This window comes from Macrobrachium nipponense, chromosome 33 (genome assembly GCF_015104395.2).
Source record: "Macrobrachium nipponense isolate FS-2020 chromosome 33, ASM1510439v2, whole genome shotgun sequence".
NCBI lineage: Eukaryota > Metazoa > Arthropoda > Malacostraca > Decapoda > Palaemonidae > Macrobrachium > Macrobrachium nipponense.
In genome coordinates this window covers 62,197,310-62,224,458 of record NC_087219.1, presented here as the reverse complement: position 1 = coordinate 62,224,458, position 27,149 = coordinate 62,197,310, and the positions used below count along the sequence as shown (strand labels likewise).

At 43.3% G+C, this 27,149-nt stretch overlaps 2 protein-coding genes across 6 annotated transcripts in view; one reads left to right on the top strand and one right to left on the bottom strand.

Moving 5' to 3' along the window:
- LOC135203231 (ankyrin-1-like) overlaps positions 1-6,012 on the top strand; it is a 91,530-nt gene extending 85,518 nt beyond the window's left edge. For 2 of the 4 annotated variants that reach the window (XM_064232999.1, XM_064233001.1), the window contains one exon: positions 4,785-6,012. In XM_064232999.1, coding sequence (XP_064089069.1) covers positions 4,785-5,140 — 356 coding nt within the window. In that variant the 3' untranslated portion in view covers positions 5,141-6,012. The remainder of the gene's footprint in view (positions 1-4,784) is intronic. The other 2 variants (XM_064233000.1, XM_064233003.1) reach the window with 2 other exon arrangements.
- Positions 1-27,149, bottom strand: part of LOC135203232 (adenylosuccinate lyase-like) — a 109,612-nt gene that overhangs the window by 20,102 nt on the left and 62,361 nt on the right. The window contains exon 9 of one of the 2 annotated variants that reach the window (XM_064233006.1): positions 12,364-12,468. In XM_064233006.1, coding sequence (XP_064089076.1) covers positions 12,382-12,468 — 87 coding nt within the window. In that variant the 3' untranslated portion in view covers positions 12,364-12,381. Of the gene's footprint in view, positions 1-5,992; positions 12,469-27,149 lie in introns of those variants that run through there. The other variant, XM_064233005.1, reaches the window with a different exon arrangement.

Here is a 27,149-nt window from a genome sequence, read left to right as displayed (position 1 = left end):
TTCTATGTCCTGGCTATGACTATTGTCATTCACCTTTAAATATCCTCTCATTCATGTCCACTTCTGGTCAGTCTGCACGAAGACTGACTCAGAGTGGAGAGGTTGTTGAGGTCCATTTGTAATAGATGCTTATAGAATATTCAGACTGTCTGGGAAAAGACTTCCAAAACATGCTGTGAGAAGAACGTGACCTCTGTGAATCCAACCTCTAAGGCCAAAATGAGGCATAAAGTATTATCCTCTCTTTCTTTGACGCCCTTTATCTTAAATTCTGTAAAGCATTTATATTAGGGAAAAAAAAAAAAAACTAAAGTTTATTCCCCTTTCTATAAAATAAAGATGGTGTATATTGCTACTTCTCTTGGTTCAAGGAAAAGGAAGCAGTCTACAGGAAGCCTGTTCGTCTTCTACCTTGCTAAGAGATCTATGAAGAAGACTTTCCGTAGGTTCTCACAACTCTTTGCAATAAATGTTAGACATATGAAAACAGTTATTATCGTTGATCGAGAAGGTTCTCACGGACATGCAAAATCTTGCATCAAACCTCTTTTTCCAAATAGGTTCTCTTTGTTAACGCGAACAGGATGCGAAACAAGAGATTCTCAATGCTCTTTGTGATATGAGAGAGTCGTGGAATTGGCCTAAGTGATTAAATGGGTAACGAAATCAGGAACGAATCTTGCCGTTACCGAGCGTGCTGTCTGAGAGGCTAAAACGAGAAAATATCTTGGATGGTGCTCTTGGCTCATTGCGCCAGGCTGGCGCTTCTGGCGCATTGCGCCAGGTTGGCGCTTCAGACCGGCGCTTTCTTCTAATACTCTTTATGTTATGTGCCAGAACATCTGTGCCTTTATGGTACCCGACATCCTTCACATTTTAATTCCGTTCTTAGTAGGAAAAAACTCTTATATACGCAGTATATTCTATTCAGGGAAACCATTTCTGCACGAAGAGAATGTTTCCCATTCCACTCATCCATCTTCTCTTGAGCAATATCTGATTCTAAAAAGGTTGTGTGCGTTTCTCGAAAGACTTGACCATACCGTAGTCTTAAAGTGCATTCTCTACTACATCCATCTTCTCACTAAGCATGTATTCTAATAAGCCATGCTTTCGTAAGCATGAGAGCATTATATAATATAATGTTCTGCTGTGTTAGAATCCTTTAATAATGTTCCCTACGGTAAACAGCATTGAAAGGTTATAATATCTTTCTTATTGAAAGCTTCTTAGCAAAAGGCAGACAATATTTTATTTATGTTAGCTTAAACATATCCCCTCCATTCGAGACTATGTCCATGATTGTAGGGGGAATATACGGTTAACCATTCGATCCCGTTGGAGAGAGAGATGCAACCGACTGCTAATGACCGAGACCTGGATGGTACTGTATTGGCTTACGCTTACAATGACAGCCCGGCCGTCTCGCTCGCTGCCTGGCTGCAATTCAATCGTGGAGTTGCCTCAGTTACTTCATTTAATGAAGGAATATAATAAAATTATTCCCAAGCCTAAGGAAGCTCTCAATAATGCCAATTTAAGCCAAACAACCTTTGTTAAATACCGAAGCTGAGTAGGTATTGTCGTAACAAACTTTTTAAGCGAAGTCCTTACCAGGAAAATCCTGTAAGGATATAGATAATTTCGTAGCGAACCACAAAGGCAACTATGGTATGCGTATATGACTTGTCATTCAGCAGTCGTATGCAGCAAGTCTTCCTTCTACATTCTTTCCTCTCCGATGCGGAGAGAGAATGGAAATTTTGCCCTCTCCGTTCTTTTGTCAATAAACACGAATTAGCATTAGTCGAAAGAGATCGCAATGAAAAACTCTCGGATCGAAGAGAATCCCTCAAATTTTTATTCTCTTGGAGATAAGGCCGTATTCTACGCCTCTATTATCTGGAAGAGCCTCTAATCAATGAATGAGAGCTCGTACAAACCTTGTTCAATTTGCAAACGATTGCCACTCTTTCTGTAAATGGTTGGTTGCATTATTTTAGAAGGAGGAAGATTTTAATATCGTCTTATTAGTAATGAACTAATTTTTTTTCAATAAAAAAGGTCGCTAGGTCTTATAAACTGAGAGACCTGCTCCCTTATTGGCTTCCAATTCCGATCTATCTTCCATTTCCTGTCCATCAAGTTGGGAGAAGAATGAGCAACCGGAGGAGAGCGCCCTCCTTCCGTAAGGTGAAGGGCTTTTAGCAGTACCGATTCTAACCTGACAAGGGCTAAGGCCGCCTGTGCGACATCTTGAGTCCCCGCCAGGAAAAAAAAAAAAAAACCGATCTTGCTCTTGCCATTACTTGCATTAAGACTATCCTGAGAAGGGCGACGGCCGCCTGTGCAACAACTCCCGTCCTTATCAGGAGAAATCCTCGAATGTCTTTCACCTTACGCAGAATCAGGATCTAACTCCATATACGATGAAGATCCTGGTTTATAGCTTCAGGCGCTTAGTGCCTCATCTCAGGCGCTTTGCTCCTCGTTTCAGGCGCTTGACTTTTCAGGCGCTTTGCGCCTCATCTGAGGCGCTTCAGAAGCCTTGCGCATCGTTTCAGGCGCTCCAGGCGCTTTGCACCTCATTTCAGGCGCCTCAGGCGCTTTTAGCCTTGTTTCAGGCGCTTCAAGCGCTCCAGGCGCTTTTCGCCTCGTTTCAGGCTTCAGGCACTCCGAGCCTGTTTTCAGGCGCTTCAGGCGATTTGCAACTCCTTTGAGGAGCCTCCGACGCTTTTTCGCCTCTCTTCAGGCTCTTCAGGCACTTTGCGCCTCGATTCAGGCTCTTTAGGCGCTTTGAGCCTCATTTCAGGCTCTTTAGGCGCTTTGAGCCTCATTTCAGGCTCTTTGCGCCTCATTTCAGCCTCTTCAGGTGCTTTGCGCCTCATTTCAGGCTCTTCAGACGCTTTGCGCCTCGTTCCAGGCTCGTTCAGGCGCCTCGAGCCTTGTTTCAGGCGTTTCAGGCGCTTCATGTCCGAGGAGCTAGAAGCTTAAAAATTATATATGTATGTTTAATCATTAACCGAGATCCATAATTCATTCGATCAACATATATTCTTTAATATCTAATTCGTTCTTCTCAGAATAGATATATTTTCATATAAATGTACCGATGAGAATTTGTTGAAATAACTCTTTCAAACCCCATGGGATAGAGCCTCCGTCTATTTGTACGGGGACGAAAACAGGATAGGGCAATGCCTCTACCGCAACTGTTATCGAAAGATATCTCTCTGAGGTTCCGATATCTACGACGAGATTATCTTGCATCTTCATTGAATCTACGCCGTTGAAACTTTCTTCTCCTTATCCGTCAACACGATAATAATAAGGGGAACACATTACATTAGGACGCCTTTCCAACTGGCGAACTTGGCAGTCTGGGACGTTCTACAGAAACCTGCCGAGGGGACCGCCTGATCGGTGGGGATTCTCTGAAACCCCCCTGCGGTTGTCGACATTCCTTCTCCTCTGGGCTTGTGAGCTTGGAAGAGGTCTAGACCTGGGAGCGAGACAGAGCCGATCAGACGCACCCTCCATTGCAATGGGGGAACACTATATTCACTTCTTACCTTTTAAAAGCTTGCATTTGAGCTATCCATTTATCTTCAATTTGCATATATAAATTGTAGTTTCTGAGGAGTGAGAAGTGATGAGGATGCAACAACTACTAGTACTGCTAATACTCTAACTGCTCGTTAGCACAAACGCTATTAAAGCTTATAAAGTAAGCGTATCTAGTTATATGCTTTCCTGACTTCCTAAAGTAGGAAATTAGAGTTTAATATTTCCTTAATAAAGTTGTAACCTTTATTACATGTAATAATGAATAAATATTAATAATTCTCTTTATGGCAAACTATGTGAGTGTCTACCGATGATTTCGGTAGTTTCACTTAGTATTTTCTTCGAAATTTCGAAGCGAAATTCATTAAAAAGTTAATAAAAGCGTATGCCGAACCAAAGACCCAGTACTTCCCTGCAAAAGACAGCCCAGAAGATCGATGGCGATGAAACACGAAAATCAAATCAGGAGGAACCGTAAACGTATGTTTACAGTCCAAACGATAGAGAAAAATCTGTCCTTAGAAGGTAATAGTTCCTATTCCTGCCACCCAGCAGCAGGCCGGTAGATCACCTGACCTACCTACCTGTAGCGTGTGCCGCGAAATTCGAATTTCTATCGGGGACGACGGAGTCTATAGCTAAGTATATATCTGACAGGGAAGTTGAATGTATGAAAATCAGAAGTGTGCCTGAATTTCCTTTAATAGAATATAATCCTGCCAAAAAGTATTTCACAGCTTTATAAACAATGTTTGTATAGCCTAACAAGCATACCTGGTCAGTTTTGGGTAAAGGAAATTTTTCAGATTAATTATCCACACAATGCAAATTATGAGATCAAGCATCAATTACATTTTTATATAATTCAATACAATAAAAATTCCAAACTGGCTCCATGTTACTAATAAAATTAATGGTGCACATAAAATTAAAGAAACACCATTATGAAAAGTAGCAATTAATCCTATTACTCTTATCTTCGGCCACGTCTGTGGAACTAGGGCCATTTAAACAGGTTTTAAAAATTCAAACAGAGGTAAATAATCTTGTGACTCATGAAAAAGGTCAAGAAATGTCTAAAGCTGTCAATTCTGCACCACCACTGGAAAGCCCATTACTGACCTGGTTTGGTTGCCATGCTGCAAACAATTTCATTTCACAAGTATCATTAATCAATAAGATTTGTGATCTAAAACTTATCTTACATTCCGATACAGATTCAAAGGCAATCGGACATACAGATTCAAAGGCAATGGGACATACAGACGAAGAGGGTAGAGCTCCAGAAGTAAAGTCCAGCAATAATAAAAACACAACTGATGCCCCAAAAGATATGCTGTTTATTTATGCTTCTACAGATGGTATACGAACACTACGACACCCAACTTTTGGTACCTTTTTCATAAAAACTTTGTGTCAGATATTTGCTAAATTTGCACATAAATATGACATTGAGAGTATGACAAAGATAATTTGCAATCAAATGGAGCGAGGATACCTTACGACACCGGAGATGTGTAACTACCATTTCAAAACTTTCTTCTTGAACCCTGCACCAGAGTCAGGCCTGTGATATGGCTAAGGACACCGAACCTTTTACGAGCACATAACAATAATGCCTGATAAATTCACTTCATTCAATACTTTTCTATTAATTGTTTGATTTCTATGGCATCATAAAAATTAAGGTCAAGAGTAAGGACTTCAGTTGCAATCAATACAAACTTAATATGAAAAGGTCCTCACCTGAATAGAATGGAATGACAACCCAATTGAATGTCCAACAGACTTCATAACTTAATAACTTTTAAATTCCTTTTAATTAATGACTTGAAATCTGTAAAAAACCTGTAAAACCCAGTGACATCTTTTTTCTTGAGAAAATACAGTATTAACTCATAAAAATGATAATACCACCAAAAAATCTTTTTATGTATATGAACATGATTTCTTTTTTCTTCAGGCTCTGGTTCTATATGGTTTATGTACATGGTGATCCATCCAGAAATGTTAAGATAGTAAAACTACATGGAAAACCAATTAATAAAACTGTTATTGTTTATCTTGTAACATATGGGCTGTCTGGACAGGTTGGAGTTTACTAATTAACGGGACCCATAAATACATGATACATGTACCTTATATTAATGATGCAAGCTTCAGGATTCCTTGCACTAGGATATAATGTTACTGTACTGGGTTCACCAGCCTAACTGGCACTGCTTTTAATGCACAAACATCTGGAGTTAAATTTAACAAAACCAAAGAGAATGAATACCCCAATTTGTTACACTTTTCTTTGACAACAGACAGCCATTTTAACCAAATGAAATAAATATCCTAGTGCTCAATCTAAGACTATTCAATGTCTGATAATCTATGTAAAATGAGTTCATTTAGAAGCATGAAACCATAAAAAAATACATTCCATTTGAAAGACAAAAATTTTTATTTCTACACATAATCAAAATATTAGGTCAACAAAAATGTTCAAAAATTTTCATAAGCACCAAATCATCTAAGATCATATTTTTAACAATAATTAAATACAGTAGTACCAACAAATTGACTGAGTGAAATTTAATTTTCCAGTACAGGCAGTCCCTAGTTATCGGTGGGGTTCCATTCTGACTTGATGATAAGCGAAAATCAGCGATTTTCAGTGCTCGTTGGCGCTGATAACCTGTTAATGGTGCCTCTGTTTCACCAGAAATTGGCACATTTTAGCATGGTAAAAGACAAGCCCCATAAAAACGGATCGCCGATAACTGGGAACTGCCTGTACGTGTCTCTTTCAGCAAAGGCAAAAACTGTTATTAGGACCTTCAAAAACCACTCATATTGCACTTCATTATGCAACCATGGATGAGAACCATGTAACATTTAGATTTATATAAAAAATTTTCACTTAAAATACTACTGATCATTGATATCATTGAGCAGAGGACCATCTAAAATTCCCGAGTACATATAAACAAAACATGACTACATGCTTAAGATGACTCATCACTTTTGTGACACTTAAAACTAAACTCTAAAATTGCCCAGTGTATATAGTTTACTACATATATGTTATACTATTCCTAGAAAACTGTACATAGAACCTTTTCCCCGCTAATGACAAATATTCTTTTTGCATGCCTTCCTGTTACTTCAAAAGGGAACTTCCATACATCTAATGTCCAGCAATATAGTTTTTTGATGGAAAACTCAGGTCTCTTCATGGCAGATAACACTATGAAACCATGGCTATTTGCAAGCAATCTCTTCTCTATTTCCCAGGTGCTGTATGTATACACACTACATGGCTTTATTTTGTCATCTTCACTCTTTCTCTCACAATCAACAACCCTCACACTTATTGTCAAATTTTGTGATAAATATATTCTTTCATTTTGCCCTCGAACTTTCTCTATATAACTATGCTTTGCTTTTCTATCATCCTTTTATACTCTTTCATTCATTAAACTGATCTCACTTTTCTTCCCTTTTTTATCCATTATTCATTAAAGCACATGTTAAGGAGAATATTTACATCAAAATGCATCGTCAGAGTCAATAGCAAAAGTTATAAGTACAATATAACTCACTGAAGTTTTACATGGAAGGAACATAATCTGTTTGGTTAAGAAGATAAGTATTCTAAGACAGGTGGCTGTTTCACAAAAGAATGCACACTTTTCTTATGAAATAAGGGTCAGAGCAATAATACTATAAATTGAGGGCATACAAAAATAGTAAGCTATGGTATATAACTATGTACTTACATATTTTCTTTTGAGCATAAGTAATAATCTTGAAAGAGCATTATTATTAAGTTTGTTTAACCAGACCACAATAACGCTAACATCCTAAGAACACATTTCCTTGGACTGTTCACCCTATATTGCTGGCATGACGTAATGCAATGACTCTCACGGTCAAGTTCATATATGCCAATACGTATAGTCTGTTATTCTTGAGCAGAATTTCACAAGCTTGCATCCCATGCATGACTTAACACTTGCCAGTTTAGATTAAAGTGACTAAACTACCATGGCATGATAGCATACCACTCTTCACCTAAGATTCTAATGTACAAACTAAAGAAGATTTTAGATCAACACTATAATAGTGCATTATCTTAAAATAAATTTAGCTGTCTCTACATTATTTATCAGAACTCAATTAAGATATAGTTAGTACAGACTTACTATTGCACTCTTATCCAATATCTGTCAAGTTATAGTACATATAGACTTTCTATTGCACACTTACACAATATTTGTCAATTTTTACCCAATATCTGTCAATGTTATATAGTACATATAGACTTTCTATTGCACTCTTACACAATATTTGTCAATATTCCTGATAATTCAAATTAAAAAAACACATTTTACAGACCCACAGAGGAAAGTTTTAATTACTGAACTGGCACATTTCAGAGGAAAATTTGGATAAAATCTTGACTTGAATCCTGAATGTTCCTTAATGTCTTTACAATGTCAAGCTTATTTACATCTTGAAATTCAAGTACAGGCAGTACCCGGGTTACGACGGGCTCGGCTTACGACGTTCCGAGGTTAAGGTGCTTTTCAATTATATTTATCAGAAATTATTTCCAGGATTACAATGCATGTTCCAGGGTTACGACGCCTACAATGCTGATCTGGCAGAAGAAAAATTATGCCAAAAATGCAAAATAATCAATATTTGAAGGTTTTTTGGATGAAATATGCAATAAGAATGCAGTTTACATAGTTTTGAATGCACCCAAAGCATTAATAGTAAGGTTTTCTTAGGATTTTTTACGATGTTCCGGCTTACGACGATTTTCAGGTTACAACGTGTCTCAAGAACGGAACCCCCGTCCTAACATGGGGACTGCCTGCACATACTTATATCATGGTTTTTCTAATCTTGAGGTAGCATTGCATACAAAATAATAAACTACTATATCAACTGAATTAACTTGTTTCCTGTACAAAGCACAACATTGTATGTAGTTCTATGGAAACAAAAAGCTGCCAGTTTGCCCAAGGACAACAAATGCTGATTCCTAACTTATAAATCTGTTCTTAAATAACAGAGTAACTATTGTTTATGCAATAAAAACTGTAAGTAGGCAGCTTTAATAGCAAAAAAAAATTAACAAAATCATGAACAAATTTCCAATTCTTGTGTAATTTTCCCTTCAGGCAACTGACTTTGTTTTCAGGCGAACATCTCTACAATAATAAAGAATATGAGAAACATTATGTAATGAATCAGATGTATGTAATTACTAGTCATTATTAATATTCAAAATATTTTTACCAAAACACCAGGGGTACTGAAGCCCTAAAACTTGCTCAGAATCATTAGTCACAGTCCCAAAGGAATGAGTTTGGACATTTGCACAAACCATATTACTGTATTCATAGGAATATCTATTTTGTAGGTTTCACAAAAAAGAATGGGAAATTTGCTTAACCTGTTAGGAATCAACAATGGCATATCTTGGTTGCCCAACCATCATATCACACCGCCTTTGACGCAGTAACATTCTCCCTATTTTAAGGGTGGTGCAGCACTGATCAAGGTCACAAATGTACTTTACTCTTACACAAATTGTAGGAACATCATTTGGTATCACTAAGGGCTACATTATGGGTAAAGTGCAATTTCTTTGTAATGAAAAGACAGTCTGACAGAGGACATCTACATCTTGTTTCTCAGTGTGCTTCAGGTATTCATTGGCACACGATTGATTTATTTTTGTTTTGATCCCTTTTATCCCCCATACTGAGCATTCTGAAGTGAAAGGAAAATCTTTTGCCTGAAGAGATATTATCACTACTCAGATGACTACGAGACAGAGTAGCAGCTCAAGTCTCTAACATATAAGACTGAAGAACATTTATCTGATTCTGAAGAAAACCAAGAATTAGATTCAAGCATTGCATTGCCAAGTGACTAGGCAGTAGCCGATATGGAGAGAAGTCCCTTTACATTTTGTTCACCCAAAGGTGTGAAATTTATTGAACAGGAAGTCACTTGGAGTACATTGTAGCAGAAACAAAGATTTGCTAACCAGCTCCTAGATGAATATATATAAAGAAAGTTTGCCTAAAATATAATGTGCACAAAAATGGTATAATACAAATATAAATGAAATGAAACCATTCTTTGCTCTTACTGGCTCTGTTTCAGGGAATGACATACAATACAAAAGAATAATTTTTTCCTTCTTATGTCTCATGCTTGTAATAAAAAAAACTCTCTTCCTTTCACATTCTACATTAATATCCTAATATATTTACATATAGACAATATCAATGTAAAAAAGAACACAAAAAACAAAAATTAGTTTACACCAAATGAACGCTCTGCAAGTGAGAAAATCTTACGATACAGGAGTGGTGGAGTCTATCCTAAGTGATGCTTAACAGGTTAAGTAGTGAAGGGAGGACTCAGTGCTTTACAGATTACCAGTATCCAGTATTTAAATTCACTTATGATAAATTACTAAGTATAACAAACCCACTGATTCACATTTAGAAATTTATAGGATTTGCTCAAAGTTCAAGTTAAAAGAAGCTGGACAGTTAAGTACCACTGGAGAAGAGGGACAAAGGAAAAGCAATAGGTAAGAATGCAAAGTACATGGGACAAAAAGGATGCTGCATAGAAAAGTTGGTGGGCCACAGTGTGCCACACAAAACATCCTGTAAGTGGTAACCCCCACAAGGGCTTTTCAGTCAATACTTCAAGTGTACCGCAGCCAGTAAGTTAGTACATGACAGAAGAGATTAGAAATCAGACTGCTATTCGATATAAAAATAAGTACAGGCAGTCCCCCGGTTACGACGGGTTCGGCTTACGACGTTCCGAGGTTAAGGCGCTTTTAAATTATATTCATCAGAAATTATTTCCAGGGTTACAACGCCTACAATGCTCATCTGGCAGAAGAAATATCACACAAAAAATGCAAAATAATCAATATTTGAAGCTTTTTTTGATGCAAAATGCAATAAGAATGCAGTTTAGTACATAGTTTTGAATGCACCCAAAGCATTAAAAGTAAGGTTTTCTTAGTATTTTTTATGATGTTCTGGCTTACGACGATCTTCGGGTTACAACGCGTCTCAAGAAAGGAACCCCCTTCGTGACCCATGGACTGCCTGTATACCATCATTTCTTTTTCATTTTGGAGATATAATTTTTACTTCAAAAGGAACGGAAAATTTAATAGGAAATGCTAAAGGCGAAGCTGCTAAAATATATATATATTAGTGTAAAGTTCAGCCACAAAAACATTTGAATCCATAAACAACTGTGAAAAGTGAATGCAATACAAATATTAATTATTCCTCTGAATAAAGAAAGATTGTAGATTTTTTAAAATGCCATTTTCATGAATACAGCTCCCTAAATTGCAGATCATCACAACATGCTTACAATATGAAAAAGAAGCAAAGATCTGACACAAACCAATAACTTTGATGAGAAAAATCCCTTTTTGCAATCTCATCATTAACCCCTTGTGGATGGGTAACATACATTATATGTTTACATATAGCTCTGTGGTAAAGTCTGGGTAGCATACATATATGTTCTGGATTTGGCACCATACAGTTTCAACGAATTGTGGGAAAAATGTTCCTAGTTCCACTTATAACTACATATATGCAACTCTTCAGATCGCAGTACAAGAGTCAGCGCGAGCTGAGAGAGATTCAGTCTTGCTTGAGATGGTAATGGGGAATGTTGTCACAACTTCCTATCCAAGGATGCATCGTAAATATTTTACAATGAATATACTCAGAATTTGTTCTTGGTTTTAGTTCTTTCTTATCTGTTATGATATTGTCTGAGCTGTAAATATAATTTGACAAAATAAATTAAGAAAATATTCTAAAGAAAATTTATAACGGTAAAATTAGCATTTTTTTACGACTGTCTTAGGGAAAACAGGCCTGCAGCGGGGATATACTTACTTTCAACTTCCTGTGGAAGGTACAGAAATGTTTTTAGATTTTTATTCTTAATACCATGAGCAAATGCATATCTTCCTTTTTCTGAAGCTTTTCTCTTATGGCCATCCTAAATTTAGCCCGTTCATAGGAGTAAGTATTAGCTTGTATTAGCCTGGACTGTGAGGGTTAAAACAAATTAATATAAACCCTTTCTTAGAGGGAGGGATCCAAACTTAATTTTCAATAATTTCCTCTTGACTGCTTTTCTATGCTGAAGTTTTAGCTCTGATGAAATAGAATTATAATTATCAGAGTGAACATGATCTGAGATGATTTAAAACAATAATTATTTACTAATGTTCTAGTATCTATGAAATTCGATACACTTATACAAATGTAAGACCTACCAACAAAGTGAGGGAGAAATAAGACTTTTACAAGGAAAGTTTCAGCAACAACTGACCAGACTCATAAATAATTGAAATTGGAATTGGTTACTTTAATATCCGAGAGTGAAAGAATGCTGTGAACCTTTGCTTTGTACTAACACAAAAAAAATAGCCATTATACCACATGAGATTCCTTTAAAATAATATTTGAGCTTGCAACTTTTGACTTTCATAAAATATGAGCCACAATTCCCTATCTAGGAAAGTTGTCTTGCTTATTTTGATATTGTATTACAGAAATAACCTTCAGAATTTACATGTCTTCTGATCTCACTGCCCGATACATTTCAAATCTGAAACAAAATACCATAACCAATGTGGCATTGTTTGCCAAAATAACAGCACACATCCAATAAATCATCACCCATTTTCTATAATTTACCTCATTCATCAACCTTCTCGCTTACCTCAATTCGTCTAAGAATTTATATGGTCAGTGAGACAGTTCCCTCTAACTGCCCATCATATTTCTTCAAAACTGGATCAACTTCACCTTGCAGGAACTCCTCTACCTGAATGGCAATAAATAAGATACATTTGGAGAAATTCACAAAGTAACATACTGTAAAGAAAAATTCACTGCCCATGCATAAGATATGCATCTATATCTTGCTATTCATTTACATTTTGAGTTGGGTATCATCAATTTTGTTCATTATCTTAAAAATAGGATATTTTTTATAATGAAAGGTTTTATATATACTTACCCAGTAATTACATAGCTATCTATTACTTACACTTGTTTGGCAGTTAAAATTTTGAAATTTGCAGGTTGCGCTACAATGTTTTTTTTTTTGGGGGGGGGGATGACTTGCTGCTGCTCACTTTTGGGGGAAAGAGGTACAACTTAGCAAAGAGCTTCAATTTGTTTATGGCCTTATGTCCCTAAGAGGGGAGGGAGGGAGGGCTCTGATCATGTGGTATATATACTGGTTAAGAAGTATATATAAAACCTTCTTTTATTATAAAAATATCATTTTTATATCAGTAACTTTCCCTGTAATTACATAGCTGACTCCCACATTGCTAGGAGGTGGGATATATGGACATAGTATCTACTCCAAAACACTATTAACTGTAATGATTTTGAGAATAGAAAAATTTGCTAACATTGGTACAATGTTTGTTGTACTGTTACCTGATAAGAGAGCTGCACAGGTAAATACTGCCTCTGGTTGGCACTCATCCTATTGTGTATAGGCAAGGCAGTATATGGCCTTGATGCACCTACTATTTTAGTGGGTGCCTTTGTAGCTATGGATCGATTCTTGTAGCTAGCAAAGGATACAAGATACCCTTGCCCATGGTGCAGTACCAGACAATACAACCATAATAAAAAACAGTCATCAATCCCCCCAAATGAATTATTAAAGGACCATTACCCAACTACTAAAAAGACTGGACGGTGCTCCATACACATAGTTCTCCCGGACTCCCTTAGAACTCGACAACCCTATGCAAGGCAGAGATGATAGGAAGGTACAGTAATACCCCGACATACAAGTGCTCCAACATACGAGCATTCCTAGATACAAGCCAGCCTCCGAGCAGAATTTTGCATTGAGATACGAGCACGCTTACAGATGCTAACGCTAGATGGCCGAGCGCTTGAGAGCGCTCTATGCCGCTTCACTTGTTCAGTTCACGTGGTCGTCGGCTTCTCTACACATCTCCCAAGCATCTCCTGTGTTGTGTTTGCGTTATTTACGTGATTTTCACTGTATTTGTGAACATTCTTTGTAATAAGTGATGGGTCCTAAGAATGCTAGTGGTAAGGTTGGCAGTGAGAAGAAAAAATGCATGATGATGATGGAGATGAAGCATGAAATTATTGAGAAACATGAGCGTGGTGTCTATGTGAGTGAGTTGGCATGCGATTACTAAAGGAGTACATTGAAGATATGTACAATCCTCAAACAGAAGGATGCTATTAAGAGCACAAAGGCTTCCAAAGGCATAACAATCATGTCTAAGTTATGGACAAATATAAAGGAACAGTATTAAATAAGGTAGTACCATTCAACTCTCTCCCCCTCCTCTGCACACACCGCCGTTGGCTGCTATTATCTGTATTGATGGTAAGAACTCATGATAAAACCACATTTTATTTCAAATCACAGTTATCATTTATTACATCATTTTGTGTGTATGTGTACAGTATGTATGTCTATACAGTATAGCAATTAAAAACATGTTTTTTTCCATTGTTATTATAGTTGATTTGGGTGTTTTTAGAAGGCCGGAACGGGTTAACATTTTTGTCAGTTATTTAATATGGGCAAAATTGAATTGAGATACGAGCAAATTGACCTACAAGCTGGGTCCAGGAGCGAATTATACTCATATCTCAAGGTATTACTGTATATGCTTCCAATGTTTCCTCCCCCAACACCACACCAGCCACATAAAAAGGACCCAAGGTACTGCAATCGTCATCAACTGTTTCTACATCCCCCTACATAATGTGTAGTGAATACCGACTTACACCTCCAAAAGGTCGATTGTAAAATAGAAGTCAGGGATAAGTTTCTTTTGAATGCCAACAAAGTGGATACTGCTCTTATTTCATACCCTTTTATTTTGCATAAGGGAAACAACTATGATCCTACTAAAGAGAGTGATTCTGATATAAGGTCCCTGAGAAAAAACAGGGATTGTTTACTGAACACCAAGGGTTGTTCAAGGTCCCCAAAATTCTCTTTGTTCCTTTTAGATAACGCTTGAGAGCCCTAGCAGGCCAGGGAGTGCTTTCTCTCTCATTTGGGCACAGTATTTAGGTTTAACTTTTAATTGTAAATGAGTGAGGCCCTGGTTTAGACGGAGTCTCATTCTTTGCCAAGAACCCTAGGGAAAAAGAACATACTGCATTGCCTTGGGCAAATCCAACTCTTCTATTCACAGCATAATTTCACTGACTCTTTTCAATGTTGCGAAGGCCACTAGGAACAGTCTTTCTCGTTAGGTCTCTCAGGAGATCGACTGCATGGGTTCGAAATGGGTCTCTCAGGAGATCGACTGCATGGGTTCGAAATGGGAACTGGATACCCATTTACGAAATATACCTAAGTTCCATGATGCTAAAATGACAATTTGTCCAAAATTGCATTTTTCCTAACTATACAAACCTGAGGTCCTTTTACAATAGGAAGGTACTAGCGGCAGCTGGATAGGTCGTAAGCTTTCGAACAAGGGGTTCGGTAGTTAATGCCTTGTCCGACAGGCGCTGGCGCGACTGGGAGGTAAACAAATCACTTTGTTTTGCTTTTGGCCCAAGCAAAAACTGCAGAGTGAGGGGGGTGGCATGAGGGGGGTGGACTATGTGTAAAAGGACCTCAGGTTTGTATAGTTAGGAAAAATGCAATTTTGGACAAATTGTCATTTGTTCCGACACGGCATACAAACCTTCGGTCCTTTTACAATAGGAAGACTCACTTCTTGGTGGGAGGAATCTGAGTCTTTTGTGAACAGACTGGTGTTCGCCCACCTTGGAAGTCTCCCTGGTCGTAAGAGCGAGGGAGGGATCCAAGCCTCTGTCGATTGATCGGGGTGTGCACCGCAGGATCAATGGTCAGACCTCTGGACCGAGTACTAAGAGAGAGGCAAGCGTATCTCTTCGTACCAGCAATGTAAGAACTTGTTCCTGTACAGGAGCAAATATAAAGTCATGGGTTTGTCTCTTGTAGCATCCACTTCCCCCCCTTGTAGGAGGAAGTGGTGGATATTCTGCTCCTATCCCTAGTGAAAGGAGGGATAGGATGGGGCTCTCATATAGTTCACCTGCATCTCTCCTCATCAGCGTAGTGACGACCGTGGCCCTCTGCCCACAGGTAGAGGAGGAGGAAAAAGATGGGAAGAGGGAGCCCAGTCACTCACTCACTCACACATCCATCCACACAGTCACACCGGACTCGATGCTGTTTCAGCCTGCGAGGGTCTGGGTTAGCTACACAACTGTTGAGCAGCCACACGGGTCCCAAGGAAAAAGGTATCCAAGGACCTGTGGGCAATATCCCGAAGGTAGAAGGAGGTGAAGGTAGTCTGGTTAGACCAGGACACCTGCCTTCAGGACCTGCGCCACGGAGAAGTTCTTACGAAAACGCCAAAGAGGGGCCAATACTTCTGACTTCGTGAGCTCTCGGACGGGACGTACGGATGTCGTCACTACCATCAGCCTCATCGCCCTCCTGATGACCTCATGCAGCCAGAATGAAAGAGTGTTCTTGGATTACTTCTTTCTTGGTTACCCCGGTGCTAACGAAGAGGCGTCGACACTCAGGCCTGAGGTGTCGAGTTTTCTTCAGATAGCGCCGTAGCGCCCTCACAGGACAAAGCAGCATCTCATCCGCATCATTATCGGTGAGTCCATTAGGGAGGGAATCGTGAAAGACTCGAACTGTCGTCAGGGACCGACGGTTTCTGAGTCTTCGCAACGAAGTTCGGGATGAAATCGAGCGTCACAGATCCCCATCCCCTGGAGTGTCGTACATCATAGAAAGACCATGAAGTTCCCCTACTCTCTTCCACCGATGCCAGGGCCAGCAAGAAGAGGGTCTTGAGGGTCAGATCCCTGTCTGATGACTCTCGGAGTGGCTCGAAGGGTGTTCGAGTCAAACTCCTAAGGACGAGAGTCACATCCCACGCAGGGGGCCTGAGTTCTCTGGGTGGGGCAAGACCTTTCGAAGTCCCTCATAAGCAAGGAGATCTCGAACGAGTTCGAGATGTCCAATACCCCCCTCAGTTTCAGGATGAGAGCCAGGGCGGCTCTGTATCCTTTGACTGTGGGGACTGAGAGGAGCTTCTCTCGGCGAAGAAACACGAGGAAATCCGCTACCTGCTAAGAAGGTGGCTCTGAGAGGAGATAGACCCCGTCTACGACACCAACCACAGAAGACGGCCCACTCCCCTGGTATCACAGCTGCAGAGGACTGACGGACGTTTCCAGCCATTCTGCCTTGTTGCTGCGCTACGAGAAAAGCCTCTCGTTCGCAAGAGATGGTGGATAACAGCCAGCCGTGAAGTCGTAGGGACTGGACTGCTTGTGGTACCGCTCGACGTGTGGCTGGGCGAGAAGGTTGTGCCAAGGGGAATCTCTCGGTTCTCCTGCGAGAAGAGCCAGCAGGTCCGGATACCAAATGGCCTGTGGCCATTTGGGAGCCACCAGGATCATCCTGAGATTCGGGGTGACCAGTGCTCGACTGATCACCTTGCGAATCAGGCTGAACGGGGGAAAGGCATAGGCGAAGAGGTTGTCCCACCGGGTGTTGAAGAGGCGTCCTCTGCAGGCTGCCCATAGGTCCGGCACGGCTGAGAAGAAAACCTGAAGCTTTCTGTTGTGCCGGGTGGCGAACAGATCCACGACTGGTCGCCCCCACAGGTCGAAGAGCCTTTCCGCCACGTCCTGGTGTAGAGACCACTCGGTCCCTATCACCTGATCCCGACGGCTGAGCGTGTCTGCTACTACATTCTCTTCCCTGGAATGTAGCGTGCCGACAGCTCTATTGAGTGTGCCTCGGCCCACTCGTGCACCTGCCGAGTCAACTGGTACAACGGGAGAGACACTAGGCCCCCTGTTTGTTGACGTAGGCCACTACCGTGGTGTTGTCGCACATAACACCCACTGAGTGTCCATCAAGCGGTCCTGGAACTCTTGGAGAGCGAGAAACGCTGCCTTGAGTTCCAGTACATTGATTGTGAAGGTGCTGTCGTTCTCGTCCCACACTCCTGAAGTCAGCAACTCCTCCAGGTGTGCGCCCCATCCCTCGGTCGATGCGTCTGAGAACAGCGCATGTCCGGGGGGGAAGTGCGCAGAGGCATCCTCTTAAGAGGTTCCTGTCGTCCAGCCACCAGGCTAGGTCCTGCCTCACCTCCGGTGTCAGTGACACTGGAAAGCTGGGGGCGGGGGGATCCGTCGCCTGTGACCAACTCTCCTTTAGTCTCCACTGAAGAGACCGCAGGTGAAGACGCCCGTGAGGGACTAACTTCTCGAGTGACGACAGGTGTCCGATCACGACTTGCCATCGCTGAGCTACCTGTTCCTGCCGAGACAGGAAATGGTTGGCTGCCTCCCTGAATCTGCTGATCCGCGAGTCTGCGGGGAAGACTCGCCCTGCTACCGTGTCGATCAGCATACCCAGGTACTTCATCCTCTGCTTGGGCTCGAGATCGGACTTCTCGAAGTTCACAACGATCCCCAGATCGCGACAGAACTCGAGTATCGATCCTGTCCTGTAGCAACTGCGAGCGGAGCTAGCCAGGACTAAACCAACAATCGTCGAGATACCTCATCAGACGTATCCCGTGCGAATGGGCCCAAGCAGACACCAGAGTGAACACTCGCGTGAACACCTGTGGGGCGGTTGAGAGACCGAAACAAAGTGCCCTGAACTGGTACACCGTCCTGTCGAGGATTGAAGTGGAGGTACTTTCTGGAGGACTGATGAATGGGGTATTTGGAAATACGCATCCTTCAAGTCCACTGAAAGCTATGAAATCATTCTCCCTGATGGAGTCGTGCACGGAACGTGCCGTCTCCATCGTGAACCGGGTCTGGCGAACGAACCGATTCAGGGGAGAGAGATCTATCACCGGGCGCCAGCCTCCCGTAGACTTTTCCACCAGGAAGAGTCGACTGTAAAAGCCCGGTGACTGATCCGTGACGATTTCTACAGCTCTCTTGCTCAGCATGGTCTTGATCTCCTGTCTCAATGCTACCTCCTTCGATGACCCTGGAACGTACGACTGCTGTTGGAGGTGAGGGGTGGCCGAGATTCGAAGGGTAATAGATATCCCTCCCGAAGGACATCTACAATCCAGGTCTCGGCGCCGTAGCGCTGCCAAGTTGCCCAATGGCTGGCCAGGGCACCCCCCCACTTCCTGGCAGCAGGTGAGGGGGAACGCCGTCCCTAGCGTTTCCCCCCTTTCTTCGACTTCTTCCCAGAGCCTCCTCGGGAGAAGGAGGGCTGGGAGGAGGGCTGGTTACGGCTCCCCTTTGCAGAAGTCGAAGAAGACAGAGTCTTTCCACGGGGCTTCGACGCGACTACCGTCTTAGCCACCGTGGAAAGGAAGCGCTAGCCGAGCTCTTTGGCTTGGCCGCAGTCCGAGGCTGCCCCAGAAGCCTTCGAGACTGCCTGGTGAACCAGACGGTCACTGTCGTCAGTGCGCCGTCTGTCCACCGCAGCGTCCACCATCTCTCTGGGAAGAGAGACGTGGAACTCCGTAAAGGTCCGTTGCGGAGTCCCAATGCCGCTTCACGCCCAGCCGCCCTGGAAACTCGAGTAAGGACAGCGTCCCTACGTCGGAGAACCAGGTTGGCCCACAGGTTTTACCGTCTGGTGGGCAAGGAAGGAGATGGCTCTTCCCCAGACTGGCAAAGTCTCTAAAGGCCGAGTCATCTTCGGGAGAAATTCTCCCGGAGTTGGCTGCGACTTAGATACTGTGAGGGACCACAGATTCTATCCAGGAGACGGCCTGGAAAGCTGCCATGGCAGTGGATTCCAGGCCGAGTGCCTCTTGCTGCGAGAACCATAGGTTCTCGGACAGGAGCTGCTGCAGAGACACACCCGGCGTTAGCCTGGCTAACTCCGGTTCACCTGTTTTGGGCGGCATCGGGTCCTCAGATGGCACGTAAAAACGCCGCTGTTGCAGCAGAGGAGGTGGAAGCAGCTTGCTCGACCTGCCAGACTTGAGAGAACCGTCTTGCCCGGAGACAAGAGATTCTACCTGGTCCAGCACTGAGTCGGCAAAGCTCAGAACGTGGCAAACCCACCGTCGGTCTGGGTTCCCTCTTCGGGCCCAGAACCTCGAGCCGGGGACGTGGGCTCGGATGGTGGGAGCGGCGATCCTTCCCCGAGGTTGTTTGTGCTGACGAATCAGCGCAATTACCTCGGCAAAGTTCCTCTGAAATCTCAGGAGTGACTGCATCCTGTGGAGTAGGACCATCAGTCCCTCGAACAGGAGCAGCTCCCGACCTCCCCCCTCGAGGGGGGGAACAGCGACAGACCCCTCTCGGCCTCCTCCAGCCACTTGTGCTACGACCTGGCCGGTCCGAGAACCGTGCCTGGTACGTAGGACGTCGTGGTGGGATCCTGAGGGGCGCACCCCTCACGATCACTCCTCAATACCTCGCTCCTCCCGGTGTAACCCGAGGAGGTTGAAGGTATGGGAGAGGCAGACCTGACGCTCCCTCCTCGCTCGCTGGCAGAACCAGTGGGCTTGGAGGACTGCAGGCGATTGTCAACCCGCGGTGGCGATCGAGCTGCAGGCCTGGTCGAGCCGTCTCGCTGTGGAGAAACGGCTGGGACTGAGGACAGCCCGGCCCCCGGTCTCGTGTGTCAGAAGAGCTGGTGCTGGTCGCCGTACCCGATCGCTCTCTGTGAGAGTGACGGTCAGGCGACCGGCGAGCTCCGCTGTCACGGTGAGACCGGTGCGTATCCTCACGGCGCGTCACGTCGCTGGTACCAGCCGTGGCTGGTGCGCGAACGGGGGGACCTCTTCCCAGCCTCAGCCCGTGGCCGGTCGTGGACCGTCACGTCAGCCCGGGTAGCCAGCTGATCGCCGCGAGAGCGAGAGCTGGTCTGGTGAGAGTCGCGTGAGCGGCTGTCACCAGTCTTCCGCTCCGTGCCGTGAACCTGACGCTGAGCTGGCTCAGAGGTCTGGTTCCTAGCTGCACGGTCGCTGGTAGGCGACCGTACACTCGGTACCTCTCGCGAACGAGAGGCCGAGACGGATCCTGCTGCCGTGGTCGAACCACTAACAGCAGGCGAGGAAGTGCCGGTGTTAGCCGGCACTCCTCTGGTCCCCGTAGTCTTCTTCCTTGCGGAAGAAGAGACGGGTCCTGCCCCCGAAGGAGCAGGGTGACCAGCGGAAGAACCCCCGTCTCACCGGAGCAAGACGGGCCCTTAGAAGCTCCCGAAGGAGAACTTCTTAGGGGGGGAGGAGGCGACTTCTTCTTCTTAGGCGGTGGAGCCTTAGAAGATGAAGGGGAAGAGGCGGCAGACGACGACGACGACGAAGAAGACGATGAAGACGACGACGACACCTTCCTCCTCTTCTTCTTCTTCTTCGTCAGCTTCCTCAGGACCGATGTCAGATCTGTCATCCAGGGCGGAGCCGGGGCTGCGTTTGCCGAAGCAACAGGGCCCGGGACGCACCTGTCCGAACAGATCGGTATCGGGAGCAGCGGCGCCACGAACAGGAACAACATCAGCAGGTGCAGGCATCACAGGAACAGCAGTGGAGACGGCAGGAACAGATACAGGAACGGCAGCAGTGGTCGGCAACATCACGTCCGTAAACAGCGGCTGGGCAGGTACGGCAGGTACGGCAGGCTGTACAGGCAGACCAGGTGGACGGACCAGCGGCACAGACATCCTAGGTACTGGTGGAGGTCCAGGGGCGAGACTCTTCGGGCACACGAAGTCCGGTTGAGGCAGCACGGCAAACCCAGGCGGCGGCATCGCACTCCCCCGTGGTACGGCGACTGGCCCCTGCACCGATGTAGTTTGGTGTAACAGAGACCGTGCGTGCGGGGTGTACACCAGGTGAGGAGGTGAAGCATAGCCAGGAGTTGACAGGGTCGTGGTAGTGGTCGTCACCGTAGCATGCGTGACCGCCACAGAGCCAGCGAGATGGTAGAGCAGCCCCTGGACACTCGGCACGCCCTGCAGACCCAACGATGCCCACACCTGTCCGAGGTCATCCTTCGCGGCAACAGCACCTGAGGAAGCAAAGGTCGGGTGATTAGCAGGATCCTCTACCCGTCCGTGCGATGTAGACGAACGGATAGAGGACCCAGAGTACAACTCAACGTCGGGGTATCTCGCGCCCTCCTCCACACTCGACAGATCGGGTGAGGAGAAGGACCTAGAAACCCCCCCCGAAGGGGAAGGCGCCAAACGTGGGAGCTGAGCGGGCGGCAGGAAAGAAGACGAAGTGTCCGTAACCAAAGGAGTCGCGGGAGAGCTTTCCGACGACTCCTTTGCAGGCCTTCGCTTCTTCCTACCTTCGTACAAGCCCCACTGCGCCTCCGACCATGACATACAAACTTCACAGGGGCGGCGGCTCGGGTACATTCGCGGCCCCGACACCGAGCGCACAAAATATGGGGATCAATTTCTGGAAAGGAGCGGAACTTACCGCATTTACGCCCTTCGGTACCCGGGCACAATCTCCGGAGGGTAGCGGGGCGTGGAGACTCCATAATTGATCAGATAAATCACATTGATGAAATAAAGAGGAAATGATTGTACTTACAATGATTACTCAACACAAACACAACCATATACTCAAGGGAAAGCAAACGTTGAGAAGCGGGCAGAGAGCGTCGAACACACACGTCTACTCGCTGTGAGGCCGAAAGCAAAAGTGATTTGTTTACCTCCCAGTCGCGCGCGCGCGCCTGTCGAACAAGCAGTTAACTACCGAACCCCTTGTTCGAAAGCTTACGACCTATCCAGCTGCCGCTAGTACCTTCCTATTGTAAAAGGACCGAAGGTTTGTATGCCGTGTCGGAACAAATGAGTTTCCTTTAGTTTGGTGCTATCAAATATTTTGATGAGGTCTGACAAATCCTAGTTTGAGGACAAATCTGTTCCTCTACGACATAATACAGAGCTTAACATGAATGTATCCTTTAATAGAAGAAGTGAAAATATTTCTATTTGTTCTGAGATACAGCAGAAAGTCAGCTACTTCTGTTATACAGGTCTGAGTAGAGAGACATTATTACTCCTGCACCATGCTCTGAAGATCGTCCACTTGCTTGGTAGACTTTTTCTGAGGACTGTCTCCTACACTTGGCCCCTTTTGAAAAGACCTTCTTTCTGAGCAATCTCCTGACAGTTTGTAACCTGTCAGGGCCAGATAATACAGGTTTTGATAGAACTACCTGAAGTGCAGTTGTCTGAAAAGCTTTTGTTTTGGTGGAAGTAACCTCAGAAAATCTGACAGCAGTTTGAGTAGGTCTGGGAACCGCTCTTTTGCTGGCCTAAACAGTGCTATCAAGATCATTGGGACTTGTGTCTGTTCAAAATTTGTTCAGCACCTGTCTGATTATACTGAATGAGGGGAAAAGCATAAAGTTCTTTGTCTGTCCAGTCCTGCTGACCATGCAAGAGGGTCTGGCACTGGGGAGCAGTACAATGGAGACAATGGTTTCTGGAAGTCACATAGAGGTCTAACATTGGTTTTCCCCACAACTTCCAGAGGACTAGGCACACTATAGGGTCCAGGGTCCACTCTGTGGGGAAGACCTGTTTCTGGTGGCTCAATTAGTCCACCAGTATTTGAGTTTCCCTTGAATGAAGCGTGTTACTATCTTTGTGTCGTTCTGGTTCAACCAGAGGAGAGGTTCCTCTGCCATCTAGTATAAATAGGAGTGAGTTCATCCTTGATATTTTATGTATGACAGTGCAGTATTGTTGCTTGTGTGGACTGTCACTGTCTTGCCACAAACCTCCAACTGGAAGAATTGGAGGCCAAGATGAATTGCCTTTAATTATGTAACATTTTATATGGCAAGCTTTCTGCTGTAGAGCCCATATTCCAGAGACTTCTCTGCCCCCTAGAAGTGCTCCCCAGACTAGATCCAATGCATCTGAGTTCAATTCTAGGCTAGGGTTCAGAGGGAGGGGAGACTTTCTCTTTGATAGTCTTCTTCTGCAATTCCACAACTGTAGATCCTTCTTTATCTCCGTGGTTATTGAGAACATGAATGAATTGGGGAATTTCTTTCTGTTCCAGCTGACTTTTAAATAAAACTGTAGGGGTCTCATGTGAAGCCTGCCTTGAGAGACAAACTGTTCCATGAGGACAAGGTGCCCAGGAGGTTCATCCACATGTTGGCAAAGCATTCCGCTAAAAGTCAAGGTCTTGTCCACCTTCTTCAGGCAGGACTCTATTCTTTTCAGGACTGGGGAAAGCCTGAAAAGCCAGAGAGTCTATCCTCATCCCAAGATATTGAATCTCCTGAGGAGAGGGCTGTGATTTTTTGTTCATTTATGGAAAGGCCCAACTTCGTAGGTCCACTGTGCATACTTCCCTTGAGCTGGACTGTAGGAGCATATCGTCAAGGTAAAGGGATACAGTCAACCTCCCATATTCACTTTCTCAAGATTCGCAGACTCACCCATTTGCGGATTTTTTCTGTTCAGCTGATCTATAAGGTATGAGTGAAACATTTGGCAACTTACTGCCTTTTCTGTCGATGAACATTTGCTAATTAGTGTATTTTTTTATGTTATTTTCATGATTAAATCCCTTTTTATGATACAAAAATGATTTACTAATTTTCAATGCATTAATATTACATAATTCTGTATTAAGTTTAAAAGATTAAATGATATTACATAAGTAATAAAAATAATAATTCTCTCTCTCACTGAGATGTATGTTTTTTACATGATAAATAAATGATTTAATAATTTTCAAATATCATATTAATGTAAACAGCGATATGTAATCTCAATTCATTAAAGAAAACATTGTATGTAGTGAATTACGTAGTAAGAAAGCAACGATCTGTTTGTTCAAGAGATATGGAGGAAGAGGGGAGGGTGAGACTGTCAGATATGTCAAGAAACCTGACAGCTAGGGTGGGATGGTGTGTTGCCAACTTAGTGGGTCTAAGTGTTGATAACTGGGCAGTCAAAGGATATACTGAAATCTCTCTCTCTCTCTCTCTCTCTCTCTCTCTCTCTCTCTCTCTCTCTCTCTCTCTCTCTCTCTCTCAAGAAAAGATATGTATGTACTGCTAATCTGAGTCTCTTTAACCAACTGGTATACACATATACACACTGTTTAAGTGTGTTCAACTTCATAGTGTTTTAAAAATGCTAGTAAAGTGTAATATATCACTGATAAAAATTATAATAAAATTAAGCAGCATAGAGGAACTAACAATTTTCTCACTGTCTCTCTGTCTCTCTTTCTCTCTCTCATTCATGTCATTTGTCACGTAAAGACAAGTATTGTTCAGTAACTCGGCTTTTGTCTTCATAAAGTTTACCTTTGTCTTATCTTTCTTTCTTAAAAACAGACAACGCATCGTACTGTAGCTACCAGTCAGGCAGCAGATAGGTAAAACTGTTGGCTACCGTACTTCCTACCCATCCAGACAATAGTATGTCATAATGATTGTACGTACTGCATGCAAGTTAAATCAGTTAAAAATGAAAAGCATTTTAGTTTAGTACAGTATAAATACAGAACTGTCTATAAAAATACATGCAGTCCTTGGTTACCGGCGGACTCGGCTATCAGCAATCCTGTATTATGGGGTTTGTTTAGCGCCATCAAAATGGTGATTTATGGTGCCGTAACAGGCTGAGTTCCGGTTAACGGCACCATAAGGGTGCTAATGGTGCCAATAACCGGTAATCGGCGCCTTAAGTGCTGTTATGGCGCCATTATGGTGCCATAATCCACCAAATTTCGGTTAATGGAGGTTTTTGCTCATCGCATACCCCCCGGGAATGGAACCCCTGCCGATAACTGGGGACTGCCTTATTCGCGGGGGATGCGTACCAGACCCCCCCGTGAATAGTTAGAACCCGCGAATGTTTGGAACCCCTATAAAAGCGCTAAAAACAGCCTATTTTGTTAGTTAAAACTCAAGAAAACATCACTAAAAATTTTTTTCTTGGTTTTTTTAATAGTTTTTATCACAAAAAGTGCATTTTATGATGAAATTGATAAAAAAACCAGGAATTTGTGGATATTTCTCATAGAAAAGTACTGCAAATGTGCAAATTTTCTGCAGAACTGCCTTACAGGAAGCTTAAGACACTAGGGGTCAATCTTCTGCTAACCAGTTATCCGATGAAAGCATTAAGGGCTATACCAGTGACTACACAATGGTCACTCCATATTCTTCTTAAAAGGCACTGGAGAGGAATGATACTCATCAACTGCATGCATTTTTGGGCCCGACTTATCCACAGAGCCCATGATGCCTGGGATTCGAAGCTTCTGAACTAGACAACATACTATGCACATCCACTGAGAGCCCTTTTCAATGGGTCTTGGTTGCAACCCGGGATCCGTCAACAGGTTGAACCGAGGGGGTGACTGAATGTGGGAAGACCCCACCAACCTCCCTTAGCCTACCAGTTTGACTCCTCCCAGGTTTTGGGGACTATGTTACGGACCTTGGCCTTGGAGAATTGGTGGGCTGAGCAGCCACCTCCTCCGCAAGCACTTCACTAGCACTGGGCGCTATAGGGTGCTCCGACTCACTTTCTTGTCTAAGAGGATCTTCATTTAAGATGCTAACTGTGCAACTGATTCCACTACCAATTCAAATCTCTTATCTATTTTGCACTCGGGGCTGATAATGGCGTTGGGTTGGGAAACTAGGGAGCTGGGTAAAGGAGGGGATGGGACAGTTAAAGGTGTCACAGGGTTTAAAGAAATTACAGGAACATCAGATTCTGATTTAGCTAGAGAAAGTTCCTGACTAGTTAAGAGTTTACTGTTCTCCGCCCTAGCAATTGCCTTCCCGTTCTTGTCCCTAGCCAATTTCTTTAAGTGAGAATCTAGAGTTTTCCATTTTTAAACATCTTAAATCAACAGCGCAAGTCTGTCCCCTGCCATGCAATGCACTTCGTAAGTGAGTTATTGGATTCTTTAGTCTGTACTACCTAAAACTAGATACACTAGAGTCAGACATCTAGAATAGTCAAAATTTGGGGGGAGGGGGGGAAGTTGTGATTTGATAACAAGGTCTCTAAAACACTAACTAAATATGCCAAAATCCAACCAATAAAGACACACTTCACTCACTGTTGTGATAAAGAACAACCAGAAAAGTAAGAACTCCAAAAAATTAACTGCTGCCAACCACTGGACTTCACCTGTCAGAAACAAATTGAAGCTCTTTGCTAAGTTGTATCTCTCTTTTCCCTAGAAAGTGGGCAGGGGCAAGTCATCTACCCCCAAACCATTCTAGTGCGATCTGCCAATTTCAAAATTTTAACTGTTGAACGAGCGAAACTAATAGCTATGTAATTATTGGGTAAGTTACTTAATAGGCATATGTGCATCTATGTACTATAAAGTTTTTGGTATTTCATATTTTCTATTGCATTTTGCATTGTAGTATATGTATCTTTCACTTCACCATCATTAGTACTGAGATCAGCACAAGATGCAGCAGCATTATACTATATAATAAAAAAAAGTCGTTCTGACAGGAATG